This window comes from Bombina bombina, chromosome 1, assembly GCF_027579735.1.
Source record: "Bombina bombina isolate aBomBom1 chromosome 1, aBomBom1.pri, whole genome shotgun sequence".
Lineage (NCBI taxonomy): Eukaryota > Metazoa > Chordata > Amphibia > Anura > Bombinatoridae > Bombina > Bombina bombina.
Genome location: NC_069499.1, coordinates 1561735081 through 1561762022, shown reverse-complemented (window position 1 = coordinate 1561762022; position 26942 = coordinate 1561735081). Strand labels below are relative to the sequence as shown.

At 40.7% G+C, this 26942-nt stretch overlaps 1 protein-coding gene across 1 annotated transcript in view; it reads left to right on the top strand.

Moving 5' to 3' along the window:
• The window catches only part of TNRC6C (trinucleotide repeat containing adaptor 6C), a 1532250-nt gene that overhangs the window by 1034601 nt on the left and 470707 nt on the right, over positions 1-26942 (top strand). The window contains exons 12-13 of the mRNA XM_053709646.1: positions 15914-16051; positions 16835-16954. Of these exons, the coding sequence (XP_053565621.1) occupies positions 15914-16051; positions 16835-16954 (258 nt within the window). The remainder of the gene's footprint in view (positions 1-15913; positions 16052-16834; positions 16955-26942) is intronic.

Here is a 26942-nt window from a genome sequence, read left to right as displayed (position 1 = left end):
GGAATTTATTGAACTATTGGATTTTCTTTGGAATTAGTTAACAGATTTTTTAGTGGAGAACACTTAATAGACACTTTTAAAAATGAGGCTTCTGTTGAACAGATTTGTAAGGCGGCGACTTGGTCTTCGCTTCATACTTTTTCCAAATTTTACAAATTCGATACTTTTGCTTCTTCAGAGGCTATTTTTGGGAAAAAGGTTCTACAAGCAGTGGTGCCTTCCGTTTAAGGTACCTGACTTGTCCCTCTCTTCATCCGTGTCCTAAAGCTTTGGTATTGGTATCCCACAAGTATGGATGAATCCGTGGACTTGATACATCTTACAAGAGAAAACAGAATTTATGCTTACCTGATAAATTTCTTTCTCTTGTGATGTATCGAGTCCACGGCCCGCCCTGTCTGTTTAAGACAGGTAGTATATTTTTATTTTAAAAACTTCAGTCACCTCTGCACCCTATAGTTTCTCCTTTTTCTTCCTAGTCTTCGGTCGAATGACTCGGGGGGTGGAGCTAAGGGAGGAGCTATATAGACAGCTCTGCTGTGGGTGCTCTCTTTGCCACTTCCTGTTATGAAGGAGAATATCCCACAAGTATGGATGAATCCGTGGACTCGATACATCACAAGAGAAAGAAATTTATCAGGTAAGCATAAATTCTGTTTTTTCTTTAGCTACACTCGTTTTGTAAAAATTGTTTCCTTCCTAAGATAGGGCAAGTCCACGGCTTCATTTCTTACTGTTGGGAAATAAGACACCTGAGCCAAAGGCTTAAATATCCCTCCCACTTCTTCATTACCCCAGTTATTCTTTGCCTTTTGTCACGATAGGAGGTGGCAGAGAAATGTCAAAAGATTCTGAGAGTCCTGAAAAAGGGTATCTGCCCTTCAAGATAGGACTGGAGTTTTAAGTAGTCGTGTCAGCCTCTCAGTGAGAGTATTGATGAAAGTTAGAGTCTGGCGATGCAGGGAAAGTTTTTCTGCGAAACCATCCAGACTGCTGCTAACAGCTTTTAAGCAATCAGTGTTGATGAGTTTCACTCAAGTCCATGTCAGGAGCGCTGCTATAAGACTGTCACACTTGAGAGGCTGTGTTCTGTTCAACAGCGTGGATCCTGGAGGTAAGATTGTTTCAATTTTTTACACATAAAAGTCTATAACAGGGTCACAGTGTGGCTTCTTTATACCTTGATAGGATCCAGGGTTAATATCCTCTGAGGGGGGTTTATTGAACAGTTGGGGTAATCAGTGTATTAATTATTTACATGCTGATTTGTGTGATTTTATTTTCTGTGCTCATAGACTGTGTGTTTTTGGTTGGAACAAACAGGGTTTCACTTTCGTTTTTGAAAGTGTTGCACAGCTCCTATTAACTTGCTGTACTTTTCATAGTATGTAGTCTATGTTCATTTCCTCCATTCCGGCTGAGACTTCAAGTCTCAGTCTACACCAGAATTGTTATTGTTTTAAAAGATAGATAATCCCTTTATTACCCATTCCCCAGTTTTGCATAACCAACACAGTTATATTAATATACGTTTAACCTCTGTGATTATCTTGTATCTAAGCCTCTGCAAATTGCCCCTTTTTTTCAGTTCTTTTGACAGACTTGCAATTTAGCCAATCAGTGCCTGCTCCAAGATAACTTCACGTACATGAGCACAGTGTTATCTATATGAAATACATGAACTAACACCCTCTAGTGGTGAAAAACTGTTAAAATGCATTCTGAAAAGAGGTGGCCTTCAAGGTCTAAGAAATTAGCATATGAACCTCCTAGGTTAAACTTTTAACTAAGAATACCAAGAGAACAAAGCAATGTTCCAATCCACAGGAAACACTTTCAGTTCCTGAGGTTTGCATTCCTGGACCAGCACTTCCAGTTCATTGTCCTGCTGTTAGGCCTAGCTACTGCTCCAAGAATCCTTACGAAGGTTCTGGGGGCTCTTCTAGCCGTTGCCAACTCAGGATATTACAGTAGCCCATACTCGGACGATATTCTGGTGCAAGCACCATCTTTACGTCTTACGGAAGAATACTCAGAGTCCCTTCTCAGTCTTCTTGGATCACATGGATGGAAGATAAATTTGGAAAAGTGTTCTCTTATCCCAAGTACCAGGGTGGAATTCCTAGGTACTATAATAGACTCCATATCCATGAGGATATTTCTAACAGACCTTTACAACTGTGCATGCTGAGACAAGGGAACGGGGATCATTAGACAGCCGGTCGAGAGAATCACTCTCTTGGTGGCTCTGTCCAGATCATCTGTCCCGAAGGACGTGCTTCTTAAGACAATCCTGATAGATTGTGACTACGGACACAAGTCTATCCGGATGGGGAGCTGTTTGGGGTGCCAGGAAGGCACAGGGGTTGTGGACTCAGGAGCAGTCCTCCCTCCCAATCAATTTTCGATCTACGGGCAATCTTCAGTGCCTTGAAGGCTTGGCCACTGGTTCGTCCCAGTTTATCAGATTCCAATCAGACAATATATCCTCGGTGGCTTACTTCAACCATCAGGGGTGAACGAGACGTTCCTTGGCAATGAAGGAAGTATCTCAGATTCTGGAGTGGGCGAAGGCCCACAGCTGTTCACTGTCAGCGATCCACATTCAAGGTGTGGATAACTGAGAGGCGCATTTTCTCAGCAGGCAATTCTTTCACCCAGTGGGGGATGCCAAGCTACCCTAGAATGGGTCGAGGACGACTGATCCCCAAGCGGATCTAATAGATCCACTAATAGTGCCCTGGAGGTTCAAACTCATATATCTTTTTCCTCTATTACCGCTTCTTCCTCGAGTGGTGACCCGCATCAAGCAGGAGCGGGTATCAGTAATCCTGATTACTCCATCGTGGCCGAGAAGGACGTGGTTTGCGGATCTAGTGGGGATGTCCTCATCTCCTCCTTGGTAGTTGCCTTGTCGCAGAGACCTGCTGCTACAAGGTTTATTTGTTCATCAAAATCTAGATTCTCTGAGGCTGACTGCGTGGATATTGGACACTTAGTCTTAGCTAAGAGAGGTTTCTCTTAAAGTGTCATTGATACTCTTATTCAAGCTTGTAAACCAGTTACTTGGTGTATCTACCACAAAGGGTGGAGGATCTACTTATTCTGGTGTAAAAAGCGTGGTTTTTCCTGGCACAGAGTTAAAATTGACAGGATCTTATCTTTTCTCCAGGATGGACTGGAAAAGGGCCTTTCTGCTAGTTCCCTGTGGGGACAGATTTTGGTCCTGTCGGTTTTATTGCACAAGAGACTGGCTGAGCTTCCAGATGTGCAGTCCTTTGTTAATGGAACACTGAACCCAATTTTTTTTCTTTTGTGATTCAGATAGAGCATGCCGTTTTAAGCAACTTTCTAATTTACTCCTATTATCAATTTTTCTTCATTATCTTGCTATCTTTATTTGAAAAAGAAGGCATCTATTCTAAGGAGCCAGCCATTTTTTGGTTTAGAACCTTGGACAGCACTTGTTTATTGGTGGGTGAATGTATCCACCAATCAGCAAGAACAACCCAGGTTGTTTACCAAAAATGGGCCGGCATCTAAACTTACATTCTTGCTTTTCAAATAAAGATACCAAGAGAATGAAGAAAATTTGATAATAGGAGTAAATTAGAAAGTTGCTTAAAATTGCATGCTCTATCTGAATCACGAAAGTAAAAAAATGGGTTCAGTGTCCCTTTAAGGCTCTGATTAGGATCAGACCTGTGTTTAGATCTGGGGCTCCTCATTGGATCCTAAATCTTGTTCTTTGTGTTTTGCAACAGGCTCCGTTTGAGACTCTGCATTCCGTTGACATCAAATTGTTATCTTGGAAGGTTCTCTTTTTATTGGCTATTGCCTCTGCGCGCAGAGTTTATGAGATCTATGCTTTGCAATGTGAGCCCCCTTATCTAATTTTTTATTCAGATAAGGCAGTTTTACATACTATATTAGGTTTTCTTCCTAAGGTTGTGTCAGATCGCAACATCAATAAGGAGATAGTGGTTCCTTTCCTTGTGTCCTAATCCTTCTTCATCGAAGGAACGCTTACTTCACAATTTGGATGTGGTTCACACCTTGAAGTTCTATCTTCAAGCTACTAAGGAGTTTAGACAATCTTCCTCTTTGTTTGTTGTCTATTCGGGGAAGCGTAAGGGGCAGAAGGCTACTTCGACTTCCCTATCTTTTTGCTTAAGGAGTGTCATCCGCTTAGCTTATGAGACAGCAGGACATTATCCTCCTGAGAGCATAAAGTCTCATTCCACTAGAGCAGTGGCTTCGACTTGGGCCTTTAAGAACGAGGGCTCTATGGATCAGTTTTGTAAAGTGGCTACCTGGTCCTCCTTATACACTTTTTCTAATTTTTACAAGTTTGATGTTTTTGCTTCGGCTAAAGCAGCTTTCAGGAGAAAAGTTTTGCAGGCTGTGGTGCCCTCAGAATAGGGTCCGCCTATTCCTTTTTGTTCCCTCCAGTTATTCATTCAGTGTCCTCTGGAGCTTGGGTATAGTTTTCCCAACATTATTGAATGAAGCCGTTGACTCACCCTATCTTACGGCTAGATTTAGAGTTGGGCAGTAGCCGTCAAAACCAGCGTTAGAGGCTCCTAACGCTGGTATTTACCGCCCTCTGGTATTTGGAGTCAGTCAGGAAAGGGTCTAACGCTCACTTTCCAGCCGCGACTTTTCCATACCGCAGATCCCCTTGCGTCAATTGCGTATCCTATCTTTTCAATGGGATCTTTCTAACGCCGGTATTTAGAGTCGTGGCTGAAGTGAGCGTTAGAAATCTAACGACAAGACTCCAGCCGCAGAAAAAAGTCAGTAGTTAAGAGCTTACTGGGCTAACGCCGGTTTCTCTTGTTAAGTGTAGTCAGTCCACGGGTCATCCATTACTTATGGAATATATCTCTTCCTAACAGGAAGCTGCAAGAGGATCACCCAGCAGAGCTTGCTACATAGCTCCTCCCCTCACATGTCATATTCAGTCATTCTCTTGCAGCCTAACTAGATAGGTCGCTGTGAGAGGTCTGTGGTGTTTTTTAACTTAGTTTATTTCTGCAATCAAAAGTTTGTTATTTTAAATGGCACCGGAGTGTGCTGTTTATTCTCAGGCAGCATTAGAAGAAGAATCTGCCTGCGTTTTCTATGATCTTAGCAGACGTAACTAAGATCCACTGGCTGTTCTCATCTGAGGAGTGAGGTAACTTCAGAGAAGGGGAATAGCATGCAGGGGCCCCCTGCAAAAGAGGTATGTGCAGTAAATTATTTTTCTGAGGAATGGAATTGACTGAGAAAATACTGCTGATACCAATGTAAAGTAAGTTCAGCCTTAAATGCAGTGATAGCGACTTTTATTAGGCTGATGAGTGTGTGTATACTGAATGTATTTTTCTAAGGAATGGAATTGACTCTGAAAATACTGTTAATACTGAAATAATGTATGAGCCTTAACTGCAGTAAAAGCGACTGGTAGCAGGCTTATTAATAACACTTCATAACTTTTCAAATGTATGTTTAAAACGTTTACTGGCATGTTAATCGTTTTTTGTGAGGTACTTGGTGATAAAACTTATTGGGGCATGATTTTTACCACATGGCCATCTTTGTTTTCTGCATAGAAACAGTTTTCTGAGCTTCCCCACTGTTGTAATATGTGTGGGAGGGGCCTATTTTAGCGCTTTTTTGCGCAGTAAAAATTCAGTCACAATCTGTCTACTTCATCCTCCATGATCCAGATCATCTCTAGAGAGCTCAGGGGTCTTCAAAATTCATTTTGAGGGAGGTAATCAGTCACAGAGACCTGTGACAGTGTGTTTTGACTGTGAGAAAAACGTTAATTATTAAATTGTTAATCCGTTTTTGGGTATTAAGGGGTTAATCATCCATTTGCTGGTGGGTGCAATCCTTTGCTAACTTAATACATTTACTGTGAAAAATTGGTTGTTATAACTATTTTGGTTCATTGTTATTTCAACTGTGACAGCTTTTTGTGCTTCTTAAAGGCACAGTAGCGTTTTTTATATTGCTTGTAAATTTATTTAGAAAAGTATTTCCAAGCTTGCTAGTCTCATTGCTAGTCTGTTTAAACATGTCTGACACAGATGAATCTCTTTGTTCACTATGTTTAAAGGCCAATGTGGAGCCCAATAGAAATGTATGTACTAATTGCATTGATGCTACTTTAAATAAAAGTGAATCTTTACATGTAAAGAAATTATCACCAGACAACGAGGGGGAAGTTATGCCGACTAACTCTCCTCACGTGTCAGTACCTTCGCCTCCCGCTCAGGAGGTGCGTGATTTTGTGGCGCCAAGTACATCAGGGAGGCCCTTACAAATCACTTTGCAAGACATGGCTACTGTTATGACATAAGTATTATCTAAATTGCCAGAATTAAGAGGCAAGCGCGATAGCTCTGGGTTAAGGACAGAGCGCGCGGATGAGGTGAGAGCCATGTCAGATACTGCGTCACAGTTTGCAGAACGTGAAGACGGAGAGCTTCATTCTGTGGGTGACGGATCTGATCCAGGGAGACTGGATTCAGAGATTTCTAATTTTAAATTTAAGCTTGAGAACCTCCGCATATTGCTAGGGGAGGTATTAGCGGCTCTGAATGATTGTAACACGGTTGCAATTCCAGAAAAATTATGTAGGTTGGATAGATACTATGCGGTACCGGTGTGTACTGACGTGTTTCCTATACCTAAAAGGCTTACAGAGATTATTAGCAAGGAGTGGGATAGACCTGGTGTGCCCTTTTCCCCTCCTCCCATATTTAGGAAAATGTTTCCTATAGACGCCACCACACGAGACTTATGGCAGACGGTCCCTAAGGTGGAGTGAGCAGTTTCTACTTTAGCTAAGCGTACCACTATCCCGGTGGAGGATAGTTGTGCCTTTTCAGATCCAATGGATAAGAAATTAGAGGGTTACCTTAAGAAAATGTTTGTTCAACAAGGTTTTATCTTACAGCCCCTTGCATGCATTGCGCCTGTCACTGCTGCGGCGGCATTCTGGTTTGAGTCTCTGGAAGAGGCCATTCGCACAGCTCCATTGGATGAAATTATGAACAAGCTTAAAGCACTTCAGCTAGCTAACGCATTTGTTTCTGATGCCGTCGTACATTTAACCAAACTTACGGCTAAGAACTCCGGATTCGCCATCCAAGCGCGCAGAGCGCTATGGCTTAAATCCTGGTCAGCTGACGTGACTTCTAAATCTAAATTGCTTAATATTCCTTTCAAAGGGCAGACCTTATTCGAGCCCGGCTTGAAAGAAATTATAGCTGACATTACGGGAGGTAAGGGCCATGCTCTACCTCAGGACAGGGCCAAATCAAAGGCCAAACAGTCTAATTTTCGTGCCTTTCGTAACTTCAAGGCTGGAGCAGCATCAACTTCCTCCGATCCAAAACAGGAAGGAGCTGTTGCTCGTTACAGGCAGGGCTGGAAAGTTAACCAGTCCTGGAACAAGGGCAAGCAGGCCAAGAAACCTGCTGCTGCCCCCAAGACAGCATGAAGAGAGGGCCCCCTATCCGGAAACGGATCTAGTGGGGGGCAGACTTTCTCTCTTCGCCCAGGCTTGGGCAAGAGATGTCCAGGATCCCTGGGCGTTGGAGATCATATCTCAGGGATGTCTCCTGGACTTCAAAACTTCTCCTCCACGAGGGAGATTTCATCTTTCAAGGTTATCAGCAAACCAAATAAAGAAAGAGGCGTTTCTACGCTGTGTACAAGACCTCTTACTAATGGGGGTGATCCACCCAGTTCCGCGGACGGAACACGGGCAGGGATTCTATTCAAATCTATTTGTGGTTCCCAAGAAAGAGGGAACCTTCAGACCAATCTTGGACTTAAAAATCCTAAACAAATTTCTAAGAGTTCCATCATTCAAAATGGAAACTATTCGAACCATCCTTCCCATGATCCAAGAGGGTCAGTACATGACCACAGTGGATTTAAAGGATGCCTACCTTCACATACCGATTCACAAGGATCATTATCGGTACCTAAGATTTGCTTTCCTAGACAGGCATTACCAGTTTGTAGCTCTTCCCTTCGGATTAGCTACGGCTCCAAGAATCTTTACAAAAGTTCTGGGCTCACTTCTGGCGGTACTAAGACCGCAAGGCATAGCGGTGACTCCGTACCTAGACGACATTCTGATACAAGCGTCAAGTTTTCAGACTGCCAAGTCTCATACAGAGATAGTTCTGGCATTTCTGAGCTCGCATGGGTGGAAGGTGAACGTGGAAAAGAGTTCTCTATTACCACTTACAAGAGTTCCCTTTCTAGGGACTCTTATAGATTCTGTAGAGATGAAAATTTACCTGACAGAGGCCAGGTTATCAAAACTTCTAAATGCTTGCCGTGTCCATTCCATTCCACACCCGTCAGTAGTTCAGTGCATGGAAGTAATCGGCTTAATGGTAGTGGCAATGGACATAGTACCATTTGCGCGCCTGCATCTCAGACCGCTGCAATTGTGCATGCTAAGTCAGTGGAATGGGGATTACTCAGATTTGTCCCCCCTACTAAGTCTGGATCAAGAGACCAGAGATTCTCTTCTATGGTGGCTCTCTCGGCCACATCTGTCCAAGGGGATGACCTTTCGCAGGCCAGATTGGACGATTGTAACAACAGACGCCAGCCTTCTAGGCTGGGGCGCAGTCTGGAACTCCCTGAAAGCTCAGGGATTATGGACTCAGGAGGAGAAACTCCTCCCAATAAATATTCTGGAATTAAGAGCAATATTCAATGCTCTCCTAGCTTGGCCTCAGTTAGAAACTCTGAGGTTCATCAGATTTCAGTCGGACAACATCACGACTGTGGCTTACATCAACCATCAAGGGGGAACCAGAAGTTCCCTAGCGATGTTGGAAGTCTCAAAGATAATTCGCTGGGCAGAGTCTCACTCTTGCCACCTGTCAGCGATTTACATCCCAGGCGTAGAGAACTGGAAGGCAGATTTTCTAAGTCGCCAGACTTTTCATCCGGGGGAGTGGGAACTTCATCCGGAGGTCTTTGCTCAACTGATTCTTCGTTGGGGCAAACCAGATCTAGATCTCATGGCGTCTCGCCAGAACGCCAAGCTTCCTTGTTACGGATCCAGGTCCAGGGACCCGGAAGCGGTGCTGATAGATGCTCTGACAGCCCCTTGGGTCTTCAACATGGCTTATGTGTTTCCACCATTCCCGATGCTTCCTCGTTTGATTGCCAAGATCAAACAGGAGAGAGCTTCGGTGATTCTGATAGCGCCTGCGTGGCCACGCAGGACCTGGTATGCAGACCTAGTGGACATGTCGTCCTGTCCACCGTGGTCTCTACCTCTGAGACAGGACCTTCTAATTCAGGGTCCTTTCAAACATCCAAATCTAATTTCTCTATGGCTGACTGCATGGAGATTGAACGCTTGATTCTATCAAAGCGTGGCTTCTCGGAGTCGGTTATTGATACCTTAATACAGGCTAGGAAGCCTGTTACCAGAAAAATTTACCATAAGATATGGCGTAAATATTTATATTGGTGCGAATCCAAGAGTTACTCATGGAGTAAGGTTAGGATTCCTAGGATATTGTCTTTTCTACAAGAGGGTTTAGAAAAGGGCTTATCTGCTAGTTCGTTAAAGGGACAGATTTCTGCTCTGTCTATTCTTCTACACAAACGTCTGGCTGAAGTTCCAGACGTTCAGGTTTTTTGTCAGGCTTTAACTAGGATTAAGCCTGTGTTTAAGACTGTTGCTCCGCCGTGGAGCTTAAACTTAGTTCTTAATGTTCTTCAAGGCGTTCCATTTGAACCCCTTCATTCCATTGATATCAAGCTGTTATCCTGGAAGGTTTTGTTTTTGATGGCTATTTCCTCGGCTCGAAGAGTCTCTGAGTTATCTGCCTTACATTGTGATTCTCCTTATCTGATTTTTCATTCAGACAAGGTAGTTCTGCGTACTAAACCTGGGTTCTTACCTAAGGTAGTTACTAACAGGAATATCAATCAAGAGATTGTTGTTCCATCACTGTGTCCTAACCCTTCTTCAAAGAAGGAACGACTTTTGCATAATTTGGACGTAGTCCGTGCCCTGAAGTTCTATTTGCAGGCAACTAAAGATTTTCGTCAAACTTCTTCCCTGTTTGTCGTTTACTCTGGACAGAGAAGAGGTCAAAAGGCTTCGGCTACCTCTCTCTCTTTTTGGCTTCGTAGCATAATACGTTTAGCCTATGAGACTGCTGGACAGCAGCCTCCTGAAAGGATTACAGCTCATTCTACTAGAGCTGTGGCTTCCACCTGGGCCTTTAAAAATGAGGCCTCTGTTGAACAGATTTGCAAGGCTGCGACTTGGTCTTCGCTTCTCACCTTTTCAAAATTTTACAAATTTGATACTTTTGCTTCTTCGGAGGCTATTTTTGGGAGAAAGGTACTTCAGGCAGTGGTTCCTTCTGTTTAATGTTCCTGCCTTGTCCCTCCCTTCATCCGTGTACTTTAGCTTTGGTATTGGTATTCCATAAGTAATGGATGACCCGTGGACTGACTACACTTAACAAGAGAAAACATAATTTATGCTTACCTGATAAATTTATTTCTCTTGTAGTGTAGTCAGTCCACGGCCCGCCCTGTCTTTAAGGCAGACCTAAATTTTAATTAAACTCCAGTCACCACTGCACCCTATGGTTTCTCCTTTCTCGTCTGCTTTGGTCGAATGACTGAATATGACATGTGAGGGGAGGAGCTATGTAGCAAGCTCTGCTGGGTGATCCTCTTGCAGCTTCCTGTTAGGAAGAGATATATTCCATAAGTAATGGATGACCCGTGGACTGACTACACTACAAGAGAAATAAATTTATCAGGTAAGCATAAATTATGTTTTATAAAGCTCTTAACTACTGTGCTCTGAAGTACACTAACACCCATAAACTACCTATGTACCCCTAAACCGAGATCCCCCCACATCGCCACCACTCTATTAAAAATTTTTAACCCCTAATCTGCCGACTGCACACCGCTGCCACCTACGTTATCCCTATGAACCCCTAATCTGCTGCCCCTAACACCGCCGACCCCTATATTATATTTATTAACCCCTAATATGCCGCCCCCAACGTCGCCGCTACCTACCTACACTTATTAACCCCTAATCTGCCGACCGGACCGCGCCGCTATTATAATAAAGTTATTAACCCCTAATCCGCCTCACTCCCGCCTCAATAACCCTATAATAAATAGTATTAACCCCTAATCTGCCCTCCCTAACATCGCCGACACCTAACTTCAAGTATTAACCCCTAATCTGCCGATCGGAGCTCACCGCTACTCTAATAAATTTTTTAACCCCTAAAGCTAATTCTAACCCTAACACCCCCTAAGTTAAATATAATTTAAATCTAACGAAATAAATTAACTCTTATTAAATAAATTATTCCTATTTGAAGCTAAATACTTACCTGTAAAATAAACCCTAATATAGCTACAATATAAATTATAATTATATTGTAGCTATTTTAGGATTAATATTTATTTTACAGGCAACTTTGTATTTATTTATTTATTTATTTTTTAAAGCTTTATTAAGCATAAGTCAATACAAAGAAAATGCAAGTAAAACAATCAGCATAAAAACAAACTTTAAACAATTCTCAAATGTAAAATACAAGGGTATTCATAATACAAAGCTGGCACAAGATTTTGACATAGGAGCAATTGCCAACCAATAGGTTACTCTCATTCTTACATCTGGGTTAAAGAGAGATATCTCAAGAAATAGGGTAATATCCCTTAAGTTGTGTTCCAAAATAAAGTCTAGTTTAACAAAATTAGTTGGGGGACATCACAAGAATCTTTAGCAATGTATGTTCCTAATGTCTCAATCTATCATTAAGTTCTAATATAAGAACAAATGTTCCCTAACAAGTTTAATAAGTAAAAGGCATCAAGTTAGAATTAACAGCAAGAATTGGGAAAGAACAGGCAGTAGGATGTGGAGAAGAAAAGAAGAAGAAAGAAAGAAAGAGGAAGAAAAAGTCGAATAGAAAAACGTGAGGAGAAGAAGAGAAAGAGAAAAAAAAAACTTTGTATTTATTTTAACCAGGTACAATAGCTATTAAATAGTTAATAACTATTTAATAGTTAACTAGTTAAAATAATTACAAAATTACCTGTAAAATAAATCCTAACCTAAGTTACAATTAAACCTAACACTACACTATCAATAAATTAATTAAATTAAATAACTACAATTATCTACAATTAAACCTAACACTACACTATCAATAAATTAATTAAATAAAATAACTACAAATAAATACAATTAAATAAACTAACTAAAGTACAAAAATAAAAAAGAACTAAGTTACAAAAAATAAAAAATATTTACAAACATTAGAAAAATATTACAACAATTTTAAACTAATTACACCTACTCTAAGCCCCCTAATAAAATAACAAAGCCCCCCAAAATAAAAAAAATGCCCTACCCTATTCTAAATTAAAAAAGTTCAAAGCTCTTTTACCTTACCAGCCCTGAAAAGGGCCCTTTGCGGGGCATGCCCCAAAGAATTCAGCTCTTTTGCATGGAAAAAAAACACATACAATACCCCCCCAACATTACAACCCACCACCCACATACCCCTAATCTAACCCAAACCCCCCTTAAATAAACCTAACACTAAGCCCCTGAAGATCTCCCTACCTTGTCTTCACCTCACCGGGTCCCGATCTGTCCAGAAGAGCCTCCGATGTCTTGATCCAAGCCCAAGCGGGGGTCTGAAGAGTGACGTCTATCCTCGGGCTGAAGTCTGGATCGAAGCGGCGGCTGAAGAAATCCATCATCGGGCTGAAGTCGGAAGTCCATCATCGGGATGAAATCTTCTATCAAGCAGCATCTTCAATCTTCTTTCTTCCGGAGCGGAGCCATCTTCTTCCCAGCCGACGCGGATCCATCCTCTTCTAACGACGCCTACTCGCCGAATGACGGTTCCTTTAAATGACGTCATCCAAGATGGCGTCCCTCGAATTCCGATTGGCTGATAGGATTCTATCAGCCAATCGGAATTAAGGTAGGAACATTCTGATTGGCTGATGGAATCAGCCAATCAGATTCAAGTTCAATCCGATTGGCTTATCTGATCAGCCAATCAGATTGAGCTCGCATTCTATTGGCTGTTCCGATCAGCCAATAGAATGCGAGCTCAATCTGATTGGTTGTTCCATCAGCCAATTAGAATTTTCCTACCTTAATTCCGATTGGCTGATAGAATCCTATCAGCCAATCGGAATTCGAGGGACGCCATCTTGGATCAAGACATCGGAGGCTCTTCTGGACAGATCGGGACCCGGTGAGGTGAAGACAAGGTAGGGAGATCTTCAGGGGCTTAGTGTTAGGTTTATTTAAGGGGGGTTTGGGTTAGATTAGGGGTATGTGGGTGGTGGGTTGTAATGTTGGGGGGGGGGGTATTGTATGTGTTTTTTTTCCATGCAAAAGAGCTGAATTTTTTGGGGCATGCCCCGCAAAGGGCCCTTTTCAGGGCTGGTAAGGTAAAAGAGCTTTGAACTTTTTTAATTTAGAATAGGGTAGGGCATTTTTTTATTTTGGGGGGCTTTGTTATTTTATTAGGGGGCTTAGAGTAGGTGTAATTAGTTTAAAATTGTTGTAATATTTTTCTAATGTTTGTAAATATTTTTTTATTTTTTGTAACTTAGTTCTTTTTTATTTTTTGTACTTTAGTTAGTTTATTTAATTGTATTTATTTGTAGGTATTTTATTTAATTAATTTATTGATAGTGTAGTGTTAGGTTTAATTGTAGATAATTGTAGTTATTTTATTTATTTAATTTATTGATAGTGTAGTGTAAGGTTTAATTGTAACTTAGGTTAGGATTTATTTTACAGGTAATTTTGTAATTATTTTAACTAGTTAACTATTAAATCGTTATTAACTATTTAATAGCTATTGTACCTGGTTAAAATAAATACAAAGTTGCCTGTAAAATAAATATTAATCCTAAAATAGCTACAATATAATTATAATTTATATTGTAGCTATATTAGGGTTTATTTTACAGGTAAGTATTTAGCTTTAAATAGGAATAATTTATTTAATAAGAGTTAATTTATTTCGTTAGATTTAAATTATATTTAACTTAGGGGGGTGTTAGGGTTAGGGTTAGAATTAGCTTTAGGGGTTAAAAAATTTATTAGAGTAGCGGTGAGCTCCGATCGGCAGATTAGGGGTTAATACTTGAAGTTAGGTGTCGGCGATGTTAGGGAGGGCAGATTAGGGGTTAATACTATTTATTATAGTGTTATTGAGGCGGGAGTGAGGCGGATTAGGGGTTAATAACTTTATTATAGTAGCGGTGCGGTCCGCTCGGCAGATTAGGGGTTAATAAGTGTAGGCAGGTGGAGGCGACGTTGAGGGGGGCAGATTAGGGGTTAATAAATATAATATAGGGGTCGGCGGTGTTAGGCGCAGCAGATTAGGGGTACATAGCTATAATGTAGCTTGTGGTGGTGTACGGAGCGGCAGATTAGGGGTTAATAATAATATGCAGGGGTCAGCGATAGCGGGGGCGGCAGATTAGGGGTTAATAAGTGTAAGGCTAGGGGTGTTTAGACTCGGGGTTCATTTTAGGGTGTTAGGTGCAGACTTAGGAAGTGTTTCCGCATAGTAAACAATGGGGCTGCGTTAGGAGCTGAACGCTGCTTTTTTGCAGGTGTTAGGTTTTTTTTCAGATCAAACAGCCCCATTGTTTTCTATGGGGGAATCGTGCACGAGCACGTTTTTGAAGCTGGCCGCATCCGTAAGCAACGCTGGTATCTAGAGTTGCAGTGGCGGTAAATATGCCTGTACGCTCCCTTTTTGGAGCCTAACGCAGCCATTCTGTGAACTCTAAATACCAGCACCCCTTTGGCCGCAGAACTCTAAATCTAGCCGTTAGGAAGGAAAATATAATTTTTGCTTACCATATAAATTCCTTTCCTTCTGGATAGGGAGAGTCCACTGCCCCGCCCGTTTTTTCTTGTCTAAGGGCGGCACCCTATTATTTATCTTATTCTTCTGGCACCATTTATACCCTGATTTTTCTCCTACTTTTTCCTTGTTCCCTCGGCAGAATGACTGGGGTAATGAGGGAGTGGGAGGGATATTTAAGCCTTTGACTGGGGTGCCTTTGCCTCCTCCTGGTGGCCAGGTGTTGTATTTCCCAACAGTAAGGAATAAAGCTGTGGACTCTCCCTATCCGGAAGGAACAGAATTTATCTGGTAAGCATAAATTATGTTTTTAAAGAAAACTGCAAAAATGCCAAAATTGCTTGTGTCATTTAAGCATAAAAACTGGGAAAAACCTTAAGGTTTTAATGTGAGTGTACAAAAGTTGGCCCACTAACTGAATCCACAGGCAAGGCAATGTGACTGGAATATGTTCCTTTATCTTCTCAGTTCTTATCATTCTGTCTCTTAAAGGTACAGTGTGTCAGATGCAGCCTCTTAAAGATGTTGCATTTGGTTATACATTATGTCACCATACAGTCTCTTAAGGTGTAGTCTCTCACATGCAGTCCTTTGAAAGTGTAGTCTTTCTGTATGAGGTGGGCAAATGAGATGTAGTGCAGTATCCTCCTTGCAATTGCAAAGTTGCGGCCTACTCGCCACACAGCCAGAGACTGGGCTCTAGGGACTGGCTATTTGCGCTAGGCACTGGGTACATTTAGCCACCAATTGGCAAGGGCTACTCAGGTGCTGAACCAAAGATGGAGCGTAAGCTTACATTCCTGCTTATTTAAATAAAGATCCCTGAGAGAATGAAGAAAAATTGCTAATAGGAGTAAATTAGAAAGTTGATTAAAATTGCATGTTTTATCTTAATCATGAAAGAAAAAAATTGGGTTCAGTGTCCCTTTAATGTTCATACCATGCCTGCTTAACATTACATTTCTTTCCACCAGATACAAAGTGGCAATCTGGGTATGTTTGGCAGTAGCGGAGCATCACAAACCAGATCCATACAACAGCCACCAGTGCAACCTCTTAATTCATCCCAGCCTAGTCTTCGTGCTCAAGTGCCTCAATTTTTATCCCCTCAGGTAAGCAAGCTTAAAGGGACAGTAAACACCAGAATTTTTGTTGTTTAAAGAGGTAGATAATCCCTTTATTACCCATTACCCAATTTTGCATAACCAACACTGTTATAGTAATACACTTTTTACCTCTGTGATTACCTTGTATCTAAGCCTCTGCAAACTGCCCCCTTATTTCAGTTCTTTTGACAGACATGCATTTTTAGCCAATCAGTGCTTGCTCTTAGGAGCTTCACGTGCCGGAGCTCAATGTTATCTATATGAAACACATGAACTAACGCCCTCTAGTGGTGAAAAACTGTCAAAATGCTTTCCGATTAGAGGCAGTTTTCAAGGTCTAAGAAATTAGCACATAAACCTCCTAGATTTAGCTTTCAGCTAAGAATACCAAGAGAACAAAGAAAAATTGGTAATAAAAGTAAATTGGAAAGTTGTTTAAAATTACATGCCCTATTTAAATCCTGAAAGATTTTTTTTTACTTTACTGTCCCTTTAATATATATTGTCTGGACACCAATAATTACCCTTTCAACAAATTAAGTTGATGAATATGTAACTGTGCATTTACTTGTGGTGGCCTTCATTGATTATTATGAACTGCTACTGTATATGTGATATTGTAGTGAAATAGAAAATTACTCAATTTCTTTGTTATTACTCAGTTATGCCCTTTTATGGTAAAATGTACATAGGTAGACTCCAATTGCCAGTATTTTAACTCTATTAATGTATTTGTCATGACTTTTCTGTTGGGGACTATTGTGTAACACTATTGTTGTCAATCCACAGGTTCAAGCACAGCTTTTGCAGTTTGCAGCAAAAAACATTGGTCTTAACCCTGCACTATTAACCTCGCCAATTAATCCTCAGCATATGACCATGTTGAACCAGCTCTACCAGCTGCAGCTTGTAAGTAGCAACAGACTAACTGTAAATTCCTTTATGCACTACATAGGCTTTTAGTTAGTAACAAATGTAATCAAATTACAACTTTTGTATGTATGTGTGTTTTGTGCTACTGGTTTGACATTCTTATTTTTCATGCCTGCCTGCCAGTTGATAAATTGGGCCCTAGGTGTTAAAGAAACTTGAAACAAAAATTGAAAGCTGCAAATTGAGCATTCCTTTAAAAATTTTACTCCGCTCCTGTAAACGCTTATTGTGATATTGTCACCCTCTATTTTTTACTTGTGTAACTTCCCCCCTTCTACTTTTACCTTCTGCCTATGCACAATATTAATTCTGTCCTGCTGCATACAAATACTTACAAACACATAAATACATACACATACATAAACATGTAAACTTACATATACAGTACACACACAAATACATACATGCATAAATATATACACATACATAAAAGTGTACACATATAAATACATAGACATAAATTAACACATGCATACATATACACACATATATATTAAATGCATATACATACACACATACATAAATATATACACACACACAAATACATGTACATAAACACAAGTAAATAAATAAACTTTACACATACCTTCTGTTCTATTTTCTCTTAGCCTTCAAAGTTTTAAAGGGATGTTAAACAGTCTGTTTCATTGCTGAAATAAAAAAAGCACTAAGCAATTGCTTATACTTAAAGGGACAGTAAAGTCAAAATTAAACGTTCATGACTCAGATAGAGCGTGCAATTTTAAACAACTTTCCAATTTACTTCTGTTATCAAATTTGCTTTGTTCTCTTGGTATCTTTTATTGAAAAGTAAAACTAGGTATGCTCATAAGAGCTCAGGAGTGTGCACATGTTTATTGTTCTCTATGGCAGCAGTGTTTTGCAACATTGTATAACAAAGCTACAAATAATGTTGCAAAACTAGCCTACCTAGTTTTATTCCTCCATAAAAGATACCAAGAGAATGAAGCAAATTTGATAACAGAAGTAAATTGGAAAGTTGTTTAAAATTCCATGCTTTATATAAATCATGCAAGTTTAATTTTGACGTTACTGTCACTTTAATAGAAATCATTGCTATATGTATTATTCATCTATTTTCTGTTGTGTCACAGAAAATCCATGACATAGTCTAGATGAGGGGGATATGTCATGATTTTTTTGTGAAACAACAGACTCTATGTTGTTCCTTTATTAGGCCTACTTGTGGCATTGAAATTTGTTTTTCTCAGTCTTGCTGACTGAGATGTTTTATATTATATTTTTCATTAGTAGTTTTGCTTAGTTTACTCACTTAGGCTCGATCTTGTCACTTATTTCTGTAAACAGGTGCAATTTATAACCTTGATTGTGGTCTAGGAATGTTGGGATAAACATAATTAAAATTGGTATTTCTTAACAAAGACATAGGCCTAGATTTAGAGTTCGGCGTTAGCCGTGAAAACCAGCGTTAGAGGCTCCTAACGCTGGTTTTAGGCTACCGCCGGTATTTGGAGTCACTCAAAATAGGGTCTAACGCTCACTTTTCAGCCGCGACTTTTCCATACCGCAGACCCCCTTACGTCAATTGCGTATCCTATCTTTTCAATGGGATCTTCCTAACGCCGGTATTTAGAGTCGTTTCTGAAGTGAGCGTTAGAGCTCTAACGACAAAACTCCAGCCGCAGGAAAATAGCAGGAGTTAAGAGCTTTCTGGGCTAACGCCGGTTCATAAAGCTCTTAACTACTGTACCCTAAAGTACACTAACACCCATAAACTACCTATGCACCCCTAAACCGAGGTCCCCCCACATCGCCGCAACTCGATTACATTTTTTTAACCCCTAATCTGCCGACCGCCACCTACGTTATACTTATGTACCCCTAATCTGCTGCCCCTAACACCGCCGACCCCTGTATTATATTTATTAACCCCTAACCTGCCCCCCTCAACGTCGCCGCCAGCTACTTACAATAATTAACCCCTAATCTGCCGACCGCAAAGCGCCGCCACCTACGTTATCCTTATGTACCCCTAATCTGCTGCCCCTAACACCGCCGACCCCTATATTATATTTATTAACCCCTAACCTGCCCCCCACAACGTCGCCGACACCTGCCTACACTTATTAACCCCTAATCTGCCGAGAGGACCTGAGCGCTACTATAATAAAGTTATTAACCCCTAATCCGCCTCACTAACCCTATCATAAATAGTATTAACCCCTAATCTGCCCTCCCTAACATCGCCGACACCTAACTTCAATTATTAACCCCTAATCTGACGACCGGAGCTCACCGCTACTCTAATAAATGTATTAACCCCTAAAGCTAAGTCTAACCCTAACACTAACACCCCCCTAAGTTAAATATAATTTTAATCTAACGAAATTAATTAACTCTTATTAAATAAATTATTCCTATTTAAAGCTAAATACTTACCTGTAAAATAAACCCTAACATAGCTACAATATAAATTATAATTATATTGTAGCTATTTTAGGATTAATATTTATTTTACAGGCAACTTGGTAATTATTTTAACTAGGTACAATAGCTATTAAATAGTTAAGAACTATTTAATAGTTTCCTAGTTAAAATAATAACAAAATTACCTGTAAAATAAGTCCTAACCTAAGTTATAATTAAACCTAACACTACCCTATCAATAAATTAATTAAATAAAATACCTACAATTACCTACAATAAAACCTAACACTACACTATCAATAAATAAATTAAATACAATTTCTACAAATAACTACAATTACATAAACTAACTAAAGTACAAAAAATAAAAAAGAACTAAGTTACAAAAAATAAAAAAATATTTACAAACATAAGAAAAATATTACAACAATTTTAAACTAATTACACCTACTCTAATCCCCCTAATAAAATAACAAAGACCCCCAAAATAAAAAAATTCCCTACCCTATTCTAAATTAATAAATTTAAAAGCTCTTTTACCTTACCAGCCCTGAACAGGGCCCTTTGCGGGGCATGCCCCAAGAAAATCAGCTCTTTTGCCTGAAAAAAAAAACATACAATACCCCCCCCCCCCAACATTACAACCCACCACCCACATACCCCTAATCTAACCCAAACCCCCCTTAAATAAACCTAACACTAAGCCCCTGAAGATCTTCCTACCTTGTCTTCACCTCACCGGGTATCACCGATCGGTCCTGGCTCCGATATCTTCATCCAACCCAAGCGGGGGCTAGACATCCACTGAAGAAGTCCAGAAGAGGGTCCAAAGTCTTCCTCCTATTCGGCAAGAAGAGGACATCCGGACCAAGCTGCATCTTCGATCTTCTTCCATCCGGTGCGGAGCGGGTCCATGTTGAAGCATCCGACGCGGATCCATCCTCTTCCGGCGTCTCCCGACGAATGACGGTTCCTTTAAGGGACGTCATCCAAGATGGCGTCCCTCGAATTCCGATTGGCTGATAGTATTCTATCAGCCAATCGGAATTAAGGTAGGAATATTCTGATTGGCTTATGGAATCAGCCAATCAGAATCAAGTTCAATCCGATTGGCTGATCCAATCAGCCAATCAGATTGAGCTCGCATTCTATTGGCTGTTCCGATCAGTGTAGTGTTAGGTTTTATTGTAGGTAATTGTAGGTATTTTATTTAATTAATTTATTGATAGGGTAGTGTTAGGTTTAATTATAACTTAGGTTAGGACTTATTTTACAGGTAATTTTGTTATTATTCTAACTAGGTAACTATTAAATAGTTCTTAACTATTTAATAGCTATTGTACCTGGTTAAAATAAATACAAAGTTGCCTGTAAAATAAATATTAATCCTAAAATAGCTACAATGTAATTATAATTTATATTGTAACTATATTAGGATTTTTTTTACAGGTATTTAGCTTTAAATAGGAATAATTTATTTAATAAGAGTTAATTAATTTCGTTAGATTAAAATTATATTTAACTTAGGGGGTGTTAGTGTTAGGGTTAGACTTAGCTTTAGGGGTTAATACATTTATTAGAATAGCGGTGAGCTCCGGTCGGCAGATTAGGGGTTAATAATTGAAGTTAGGTGTCGGCGATGTTAGGGAGGGCAGATTAGGGGTTAATACTATTTATGATAGGGTTAGTGAGGCGGATTAGGGGTTAATAACTTTATTATAGTAGCGCTCAGGTCCGCTCGGCAGATTAGGGGTTAATAAGTGTAGGCAGGTGTCGGCGATGTTGAGGGGGGCAGATTAGGGGTTAATAAATATAATATAGGGGTCGGCGGTGTTAGGGGCAGCAGATTAGGGGTACATAAGGATAACGTAGGTGGCGGTGCTTTGCGGTCGGCAGATTAGGGGTTAATTATTGTAAGTAGCTGGCGGCGACGTTGTGGGGGGCAGGTTAGGGGTTAATAAATATAATACAGGGGTCGGCGGTGTTAGGGGCAGCAGATTAGGGGTACATAGGGATAATGTAAGTTGCGGCGGTTTACGGAGCGGAAGATTAGGGGTTAATAATAATATGCAGGGGTCAGCGATAGCGGGGGCGGCAGATTAGGGGTTAATAAGTGTAAGGTTAGGGGTGTTTAGACTCAGGGTACATGTTAGAGTGTTAGGAGCAGACGTAGGAAGTGTTTCCCCATAGGAAACAATGGGGCTGCGTTAGGAGCTGAACGCTGCTTTTTTGCAGGTGTTAGGTTTTTTTCAGCTCAAACAGCCCCATTGTTTCCTATGGGAGAATCGTTTACGAGCACGTTTTTGAGGCTGGCCTCGTCCGTAAGCAACTCTGGTATCGAGAGTTGCATTTGCGGTAAAAATGCTCTACGCTCCTTTTTTGGAGCCTAACGCAGCATTTTTTTGAACTCTCGATACCAGAGTTAATTTTATGGTGCGGCCAGAAAAAAGCCCGCGTAGCGTTAACAGCCCATCTACCGCCAAACTCCAAATCTAGGCCATAGAGAGTCCACGACATCATTTCAATTACTAGTGGAATATTCACTCCTGGACAGCAGGAGGAGGCAAAGAGCACCCCAGCAAAGCTGTTAAGTGTCACTTCCCTTACCCTTAACCCCCAGTCATTCTCTTTGCCTCTGTCAATAGAGGACGGGAAGTTGGTGTCTGAAGATATTTATTCCTTTCTCTTGTTAAGTGTAGTTAGTCCACGGGTCATCCATTACTTATGGGATTATATCTCTTCCCCAACAGGAAGTTGCAAGAGGATCACCCAAGCAGAGCTGCTATATAGCTCCTCCCCTCACATGTCATATCCAGTCATTCTCTTGCAACCTAACTAAAGATAGGTCGTTGTGAGAGGTCTGTGGTGTTTTTAAACTTAGTTTATTTCTTCAATCAAAAGTTTGTTATTTTAAATGGCACCAGAGTGTGCTGTTTGTTTCTCTGGCAGCATTAGAAGAAGAATCTGCCTGCGTTTTCTATGATCTTAGCAGACGTAACTAAGATCCACTGGCTGTTCTCGCACATTCTGAGGAGTGAGGTAACTTCAGAAAAGGGGAATAGCATGCAGGGCCCCCCTGCAAACGAGGTATGTGCAGTAAATTATTTTTCTAAGCAATGGAATTGACTGAGAAATTACTGCTGATACCAATGTAATGTAAGTTCAGCCTTAAATGCAGTGGTAGCGACTGGTATTAGGCTGAGGAGTGTGTGTACACTGAAGTATTTTTCTAGGGAATGGAATTTGACTCAGAAAATACTGTTAATACTGAAGTAATGTGTGAGCCTTAACTGCAGTAAAAGCGACTGGTAGCAGGCTTATTAATAACACTTCATAACTTTTAAAATGTATGTTCAAAATGTTTACTGGCATGTTAATCGTTTTTTGTGAGGTACTTGGTGATAAAACTTATTGGGGCATGATTTTTACCACATGGCTAACTTTTGTTTCTGCATAGAAACAGTTAACTGAGCTTCCCCACTGTTGTAATATGAGTGGGAGTGGCCTATTTTAGCGTTTTTTTTGCGCAGTAAAAATTCAGTCACAATCTTCCTACTTCATCCTCCATGATCCAGGACGTCTCTAGAGAGCTCAGGGGTCTTCAAAATTCATTTTGAGGGAGGTAATCAGTCACAGCAGACCTGTGACAGTGTGTTTGACTGTGATAAAAACGTTAATTATTAAATTGTTATCCGTTTTTGGGTATTAAGGGGTTAATCATCCATTTGCTGGTGGGTGCAATCCTTTGCTAACTTAATACATTTACTGTGAAAATTCGGTTGCTATAACTAATTTGGTTCATTGTTATTTCAACTGTGACAGCTTTTTGTGCTTCTTAAAGGCACAGTAGCGTTTTTTATATTGCTTGTAAATTTATTTGAAAAGTATTTTCCAAGCTTGCTAGTCTCATTGCTAGTCTGTTTAAACATGTCTGACACAGATGAATCTGTTTGTTCACTATGTATGAAGGCCAATGTTGAGCCCCATAGAAGGTTGTGTACTAAATGCATTGATGTAACTTTAAATAAAAGTCAGTCTTTACATGCAAAGAAATTATCACCAGACAACGAGGGGGAAGTTATGCCGACTAACTCTCCTCACGTGTCAGTACCTTCGCCTCCCGCTCAGGAGGCGCGTGATATTGTGGCGTCAAGTACATCAGAGAGGCCCATACAAATCACTTTACAAGACATGGCTGCTGTTATGACAGAGGTATTATCTAAATTGCCTAAATTAAGAGGCAAGCGCGATAGCTCTGGGTTAAGGACAGAGCGCGCTGATGATGTGAGAGCCATGTCCGATACTGCGTCACAATTTGCAGAACATGAGGACGGAGAGCTTCATTCTATGGGTGACGGATCTGATCCAGGGAGACCGGATTCAGAGATTTCAAATTTTAAATTTAAGCTTGAGAACCTCCGTGTATTGCTAGGGGAGGTATTAGCGGCTCTGAATGATTGTAACAGGGTTGCAATTCCAGAGAAAATATGTAGGTTGGATAGATACTTTGCGGTACCGGTGTGTACTGACGTTTTTCCTATACCTAAAAGGCTTACAGAAATTATTAGCAAGGAGTGGGATAGAAATCAAGGATTTGGATTTAGCTGTGTCCATGTCAATCTCTTGAGTAAGAGTAGTGGTGGCTTTTAATCAGTTAAAAAGTGGCGAGGCGGTCCTTGCTTTGTTTTCATATTTGCTGCCCTCGGTATAGAAAGCCAGAGTTTGTTACTCTGTTCTTTCTTTTTCAACAGGTCTCTGTAAGGAGTATGTGTCCTTTCATACCTTGTGAGCTGTCTTCCTGCCCAACAGATAGATTTGCAGGTAAGTGCTTTTGTCTTCTAGGTACTGGAGACTTGCACTATTGATTTTAATTCTGCATTAATTTCATGAGACATTTATAATCCTTTAGTAAGGATTCTTTCGGCCAGTTTGCAGGCACTATTTGTATGTGAAAAGAGACTAAAGGGTTAACGGCCTTACTTATAGGTTTGAGAGGGCCTCTAACCTTATGGCTATTTGATTTTAATTTCATGTGGGGAATGTTTTAAACGGTTACTCCGTTTTTTACTTCAGAGTATGAAACGCACGCTTTTTTTCTTATTGCACAGTTTGTTTTTATGCTGCTCACGTGACCTCTCGATCTTCTGCTTCTGAGAATGGAGCGTTGTCATTTCTGTGAGTTTCTCTTCGTTGCGGCTGTGAGATATTGTCTGGCTGATTGGAGAGTCCTTAGTTTTTTCAGTCTCTGAAGGTTACAGTAGGGCACCTCAGCTTCTGAGGTGTAGAGGTGTATTTTGTATTTATTTGCCTAGCGTTTTGAAAAAAAAAACTCTTTATCAGCTATGGATAATTAACAGGAGTCTGTTCCTTTTGATAAATTCTTATTATGTTTGGAGGCCCAAATTGTCTTACCTATGCAATTTTGTTCCTCATGTTTAGCAAAAGTTTTAAAATGTAAAGACAAATTACTTGTTTCTGAGCCTAATGTCTCAGAATGATGCTGTGTAGGCAGTGCCACACCTTTCTCCTCACATGTCCCAAGCCTCAACGACTTCACATACAGTGCCCTGCAGTTACTCTCAGCCTCCTGGAGCAGTTTATTTGGCAATAGATTTTGACGCACAGATATCTTCTGCGGTATCTGCGGCTTTATCTGCTTTTCCATGATGGGGAAGCGCAAGAGGAAATCAAAACATTTTTCTTAGTGTAAGGTGTCCTGTCTGCTGATGACCTCCCTCATAAGTCTGATGAGGAGGATACCTCAGTAGCTTCTGAGGGTGAAATCTCAGATTTGGACAGTATAAATCCTTTAACTGATTCTGAAGAAGTAAACTTTAGATTTTAGCTTGAACACCTTCGTTTACTGCTAAAGGAGGTACTGGCTACTTTGGACGACACCGATTCTTCTGTCACTGTCAACCCTAAGAATTCTTGTAGGCTTATCAAATACTATGATGTTCCTTCCTCTGTGGAAGTGTTTCCTGTTCCAGACCGTGTGTCAGAGATCATTGCACAGGAATGGGATAAGCCAGGGATACCTTTCTCCCCGTCTCCCGTTTTTAATAAGATGTTTCCTGTTGCTGACTCCATTCGAGACTCATGGCGCACGGTACCTAATGTAGGCTATTTCTTCTCTGGCTAAGAGAACCACGATTCCTATTGAGGATAGCTGTTCTTTTAAGGATTCAATAGACAAAAAGCTGGAGGCTTATTTAAAGAAAATGTATGTTCATCAGGGTCTACAATGACAACCTGCAGTTTGTATTGCCACAGTATCAAGTGCAGCATCTTATTATGGCAATGCTTTTTCCAAATTGATTTTAGAGGAGACTCAGTTGAATTAAATCCAAGATAGGATTAAGGCTCTCAAACTAGCCAATTCCTTTATCTCTGATTCAAACATGCAAGTCATTAGACTAGGAGCCAAGATGTCTAGCTTCACTGTCCTAGTCCGCAGGGCTCTGTGGCTGAAATCTTGGTCAGCTGATGTTACCTCCAAGTCCAAGCTCCTGTCGCTACCTTACAAGGGTAAGACCCTGTTTGGTCCTGGTCTGGCGGAGATAATTTTGGAAATTACGGGTGGAAAGGGGTCCTTTCTACCACAGGACAAGAAGAATAGACGTCAGAGTTCTAATTTTCATTCCTTTCATAACTTCAAAGGTCAAAAGTCTTCCTCTCCCTCCTCCAAGCAGGAGCAGTCCAAGTCCTTTTGGAGACCCAATCAGACTTGGAATAAGGGGAAGCAATCAAAGAAACCCTCTGCTGAGACTAAGTCTGCATGAAGGGTCTGCCCCGTCCGGGATTGGATCAAGTGGGGGGCAGACTTTCCTTGTTTCATCAAGCAGAGATATGAGATGTCCCAGATCCTTGGGCTGTGGACATAGTATCTCAGGGTTACAAAATAGAATTCAAATCTCGCCTGCCAGAGGCAGATTTCTCCTCTCAAGGTTATCTGTGGATCAGGAAAAAAGAGTGGCATTCTTAAGCTGCATTCAGGACCTCTCCTCCCTGGAAGTGATTGTTCCAATTGCAGTGAGGGAACAGGGTCTAGGATTCTATTCAAATCTGTTTGTGGTTCCAAAAAAGAGGGAACTTTTCGACCCATTTTAGACCTAAAGTGTCTTAACAAGTTTCTCAGGGTACCGTCCTTCAAAATGAAAACCATTCATTCCATTCTTAATTTGGTCCAAGAGGGTCAGTTCATGACGACCATAGACCTAAAGGACGCATATCTTCATGTCCCCATCCACAGGGATCATCACCAGTTCCTGAGATTTGCTTTTCTAGACAAGCACTTTCAGTTTGTTGCTCTTCGGTTTGGCCTTGCCACAGCTCCTAGAATTTTCTCAAAGATTCTGGGGGCTCTCTTGGAAGTTGTCAGGTCTGAGGGAATTGCGGTAGCGCCTTACCTGGATAACATATTGGTTCAGGCGCCTTCTTTTCAACAAGCAAATTCTTATACAGAGATCTTGTTATCTTTCTTTTTTATGACACGATGAGTCCACGGATCATCTTAATTACTAATGGGATATTCACCTCCTGGTCAGCAGGAGGC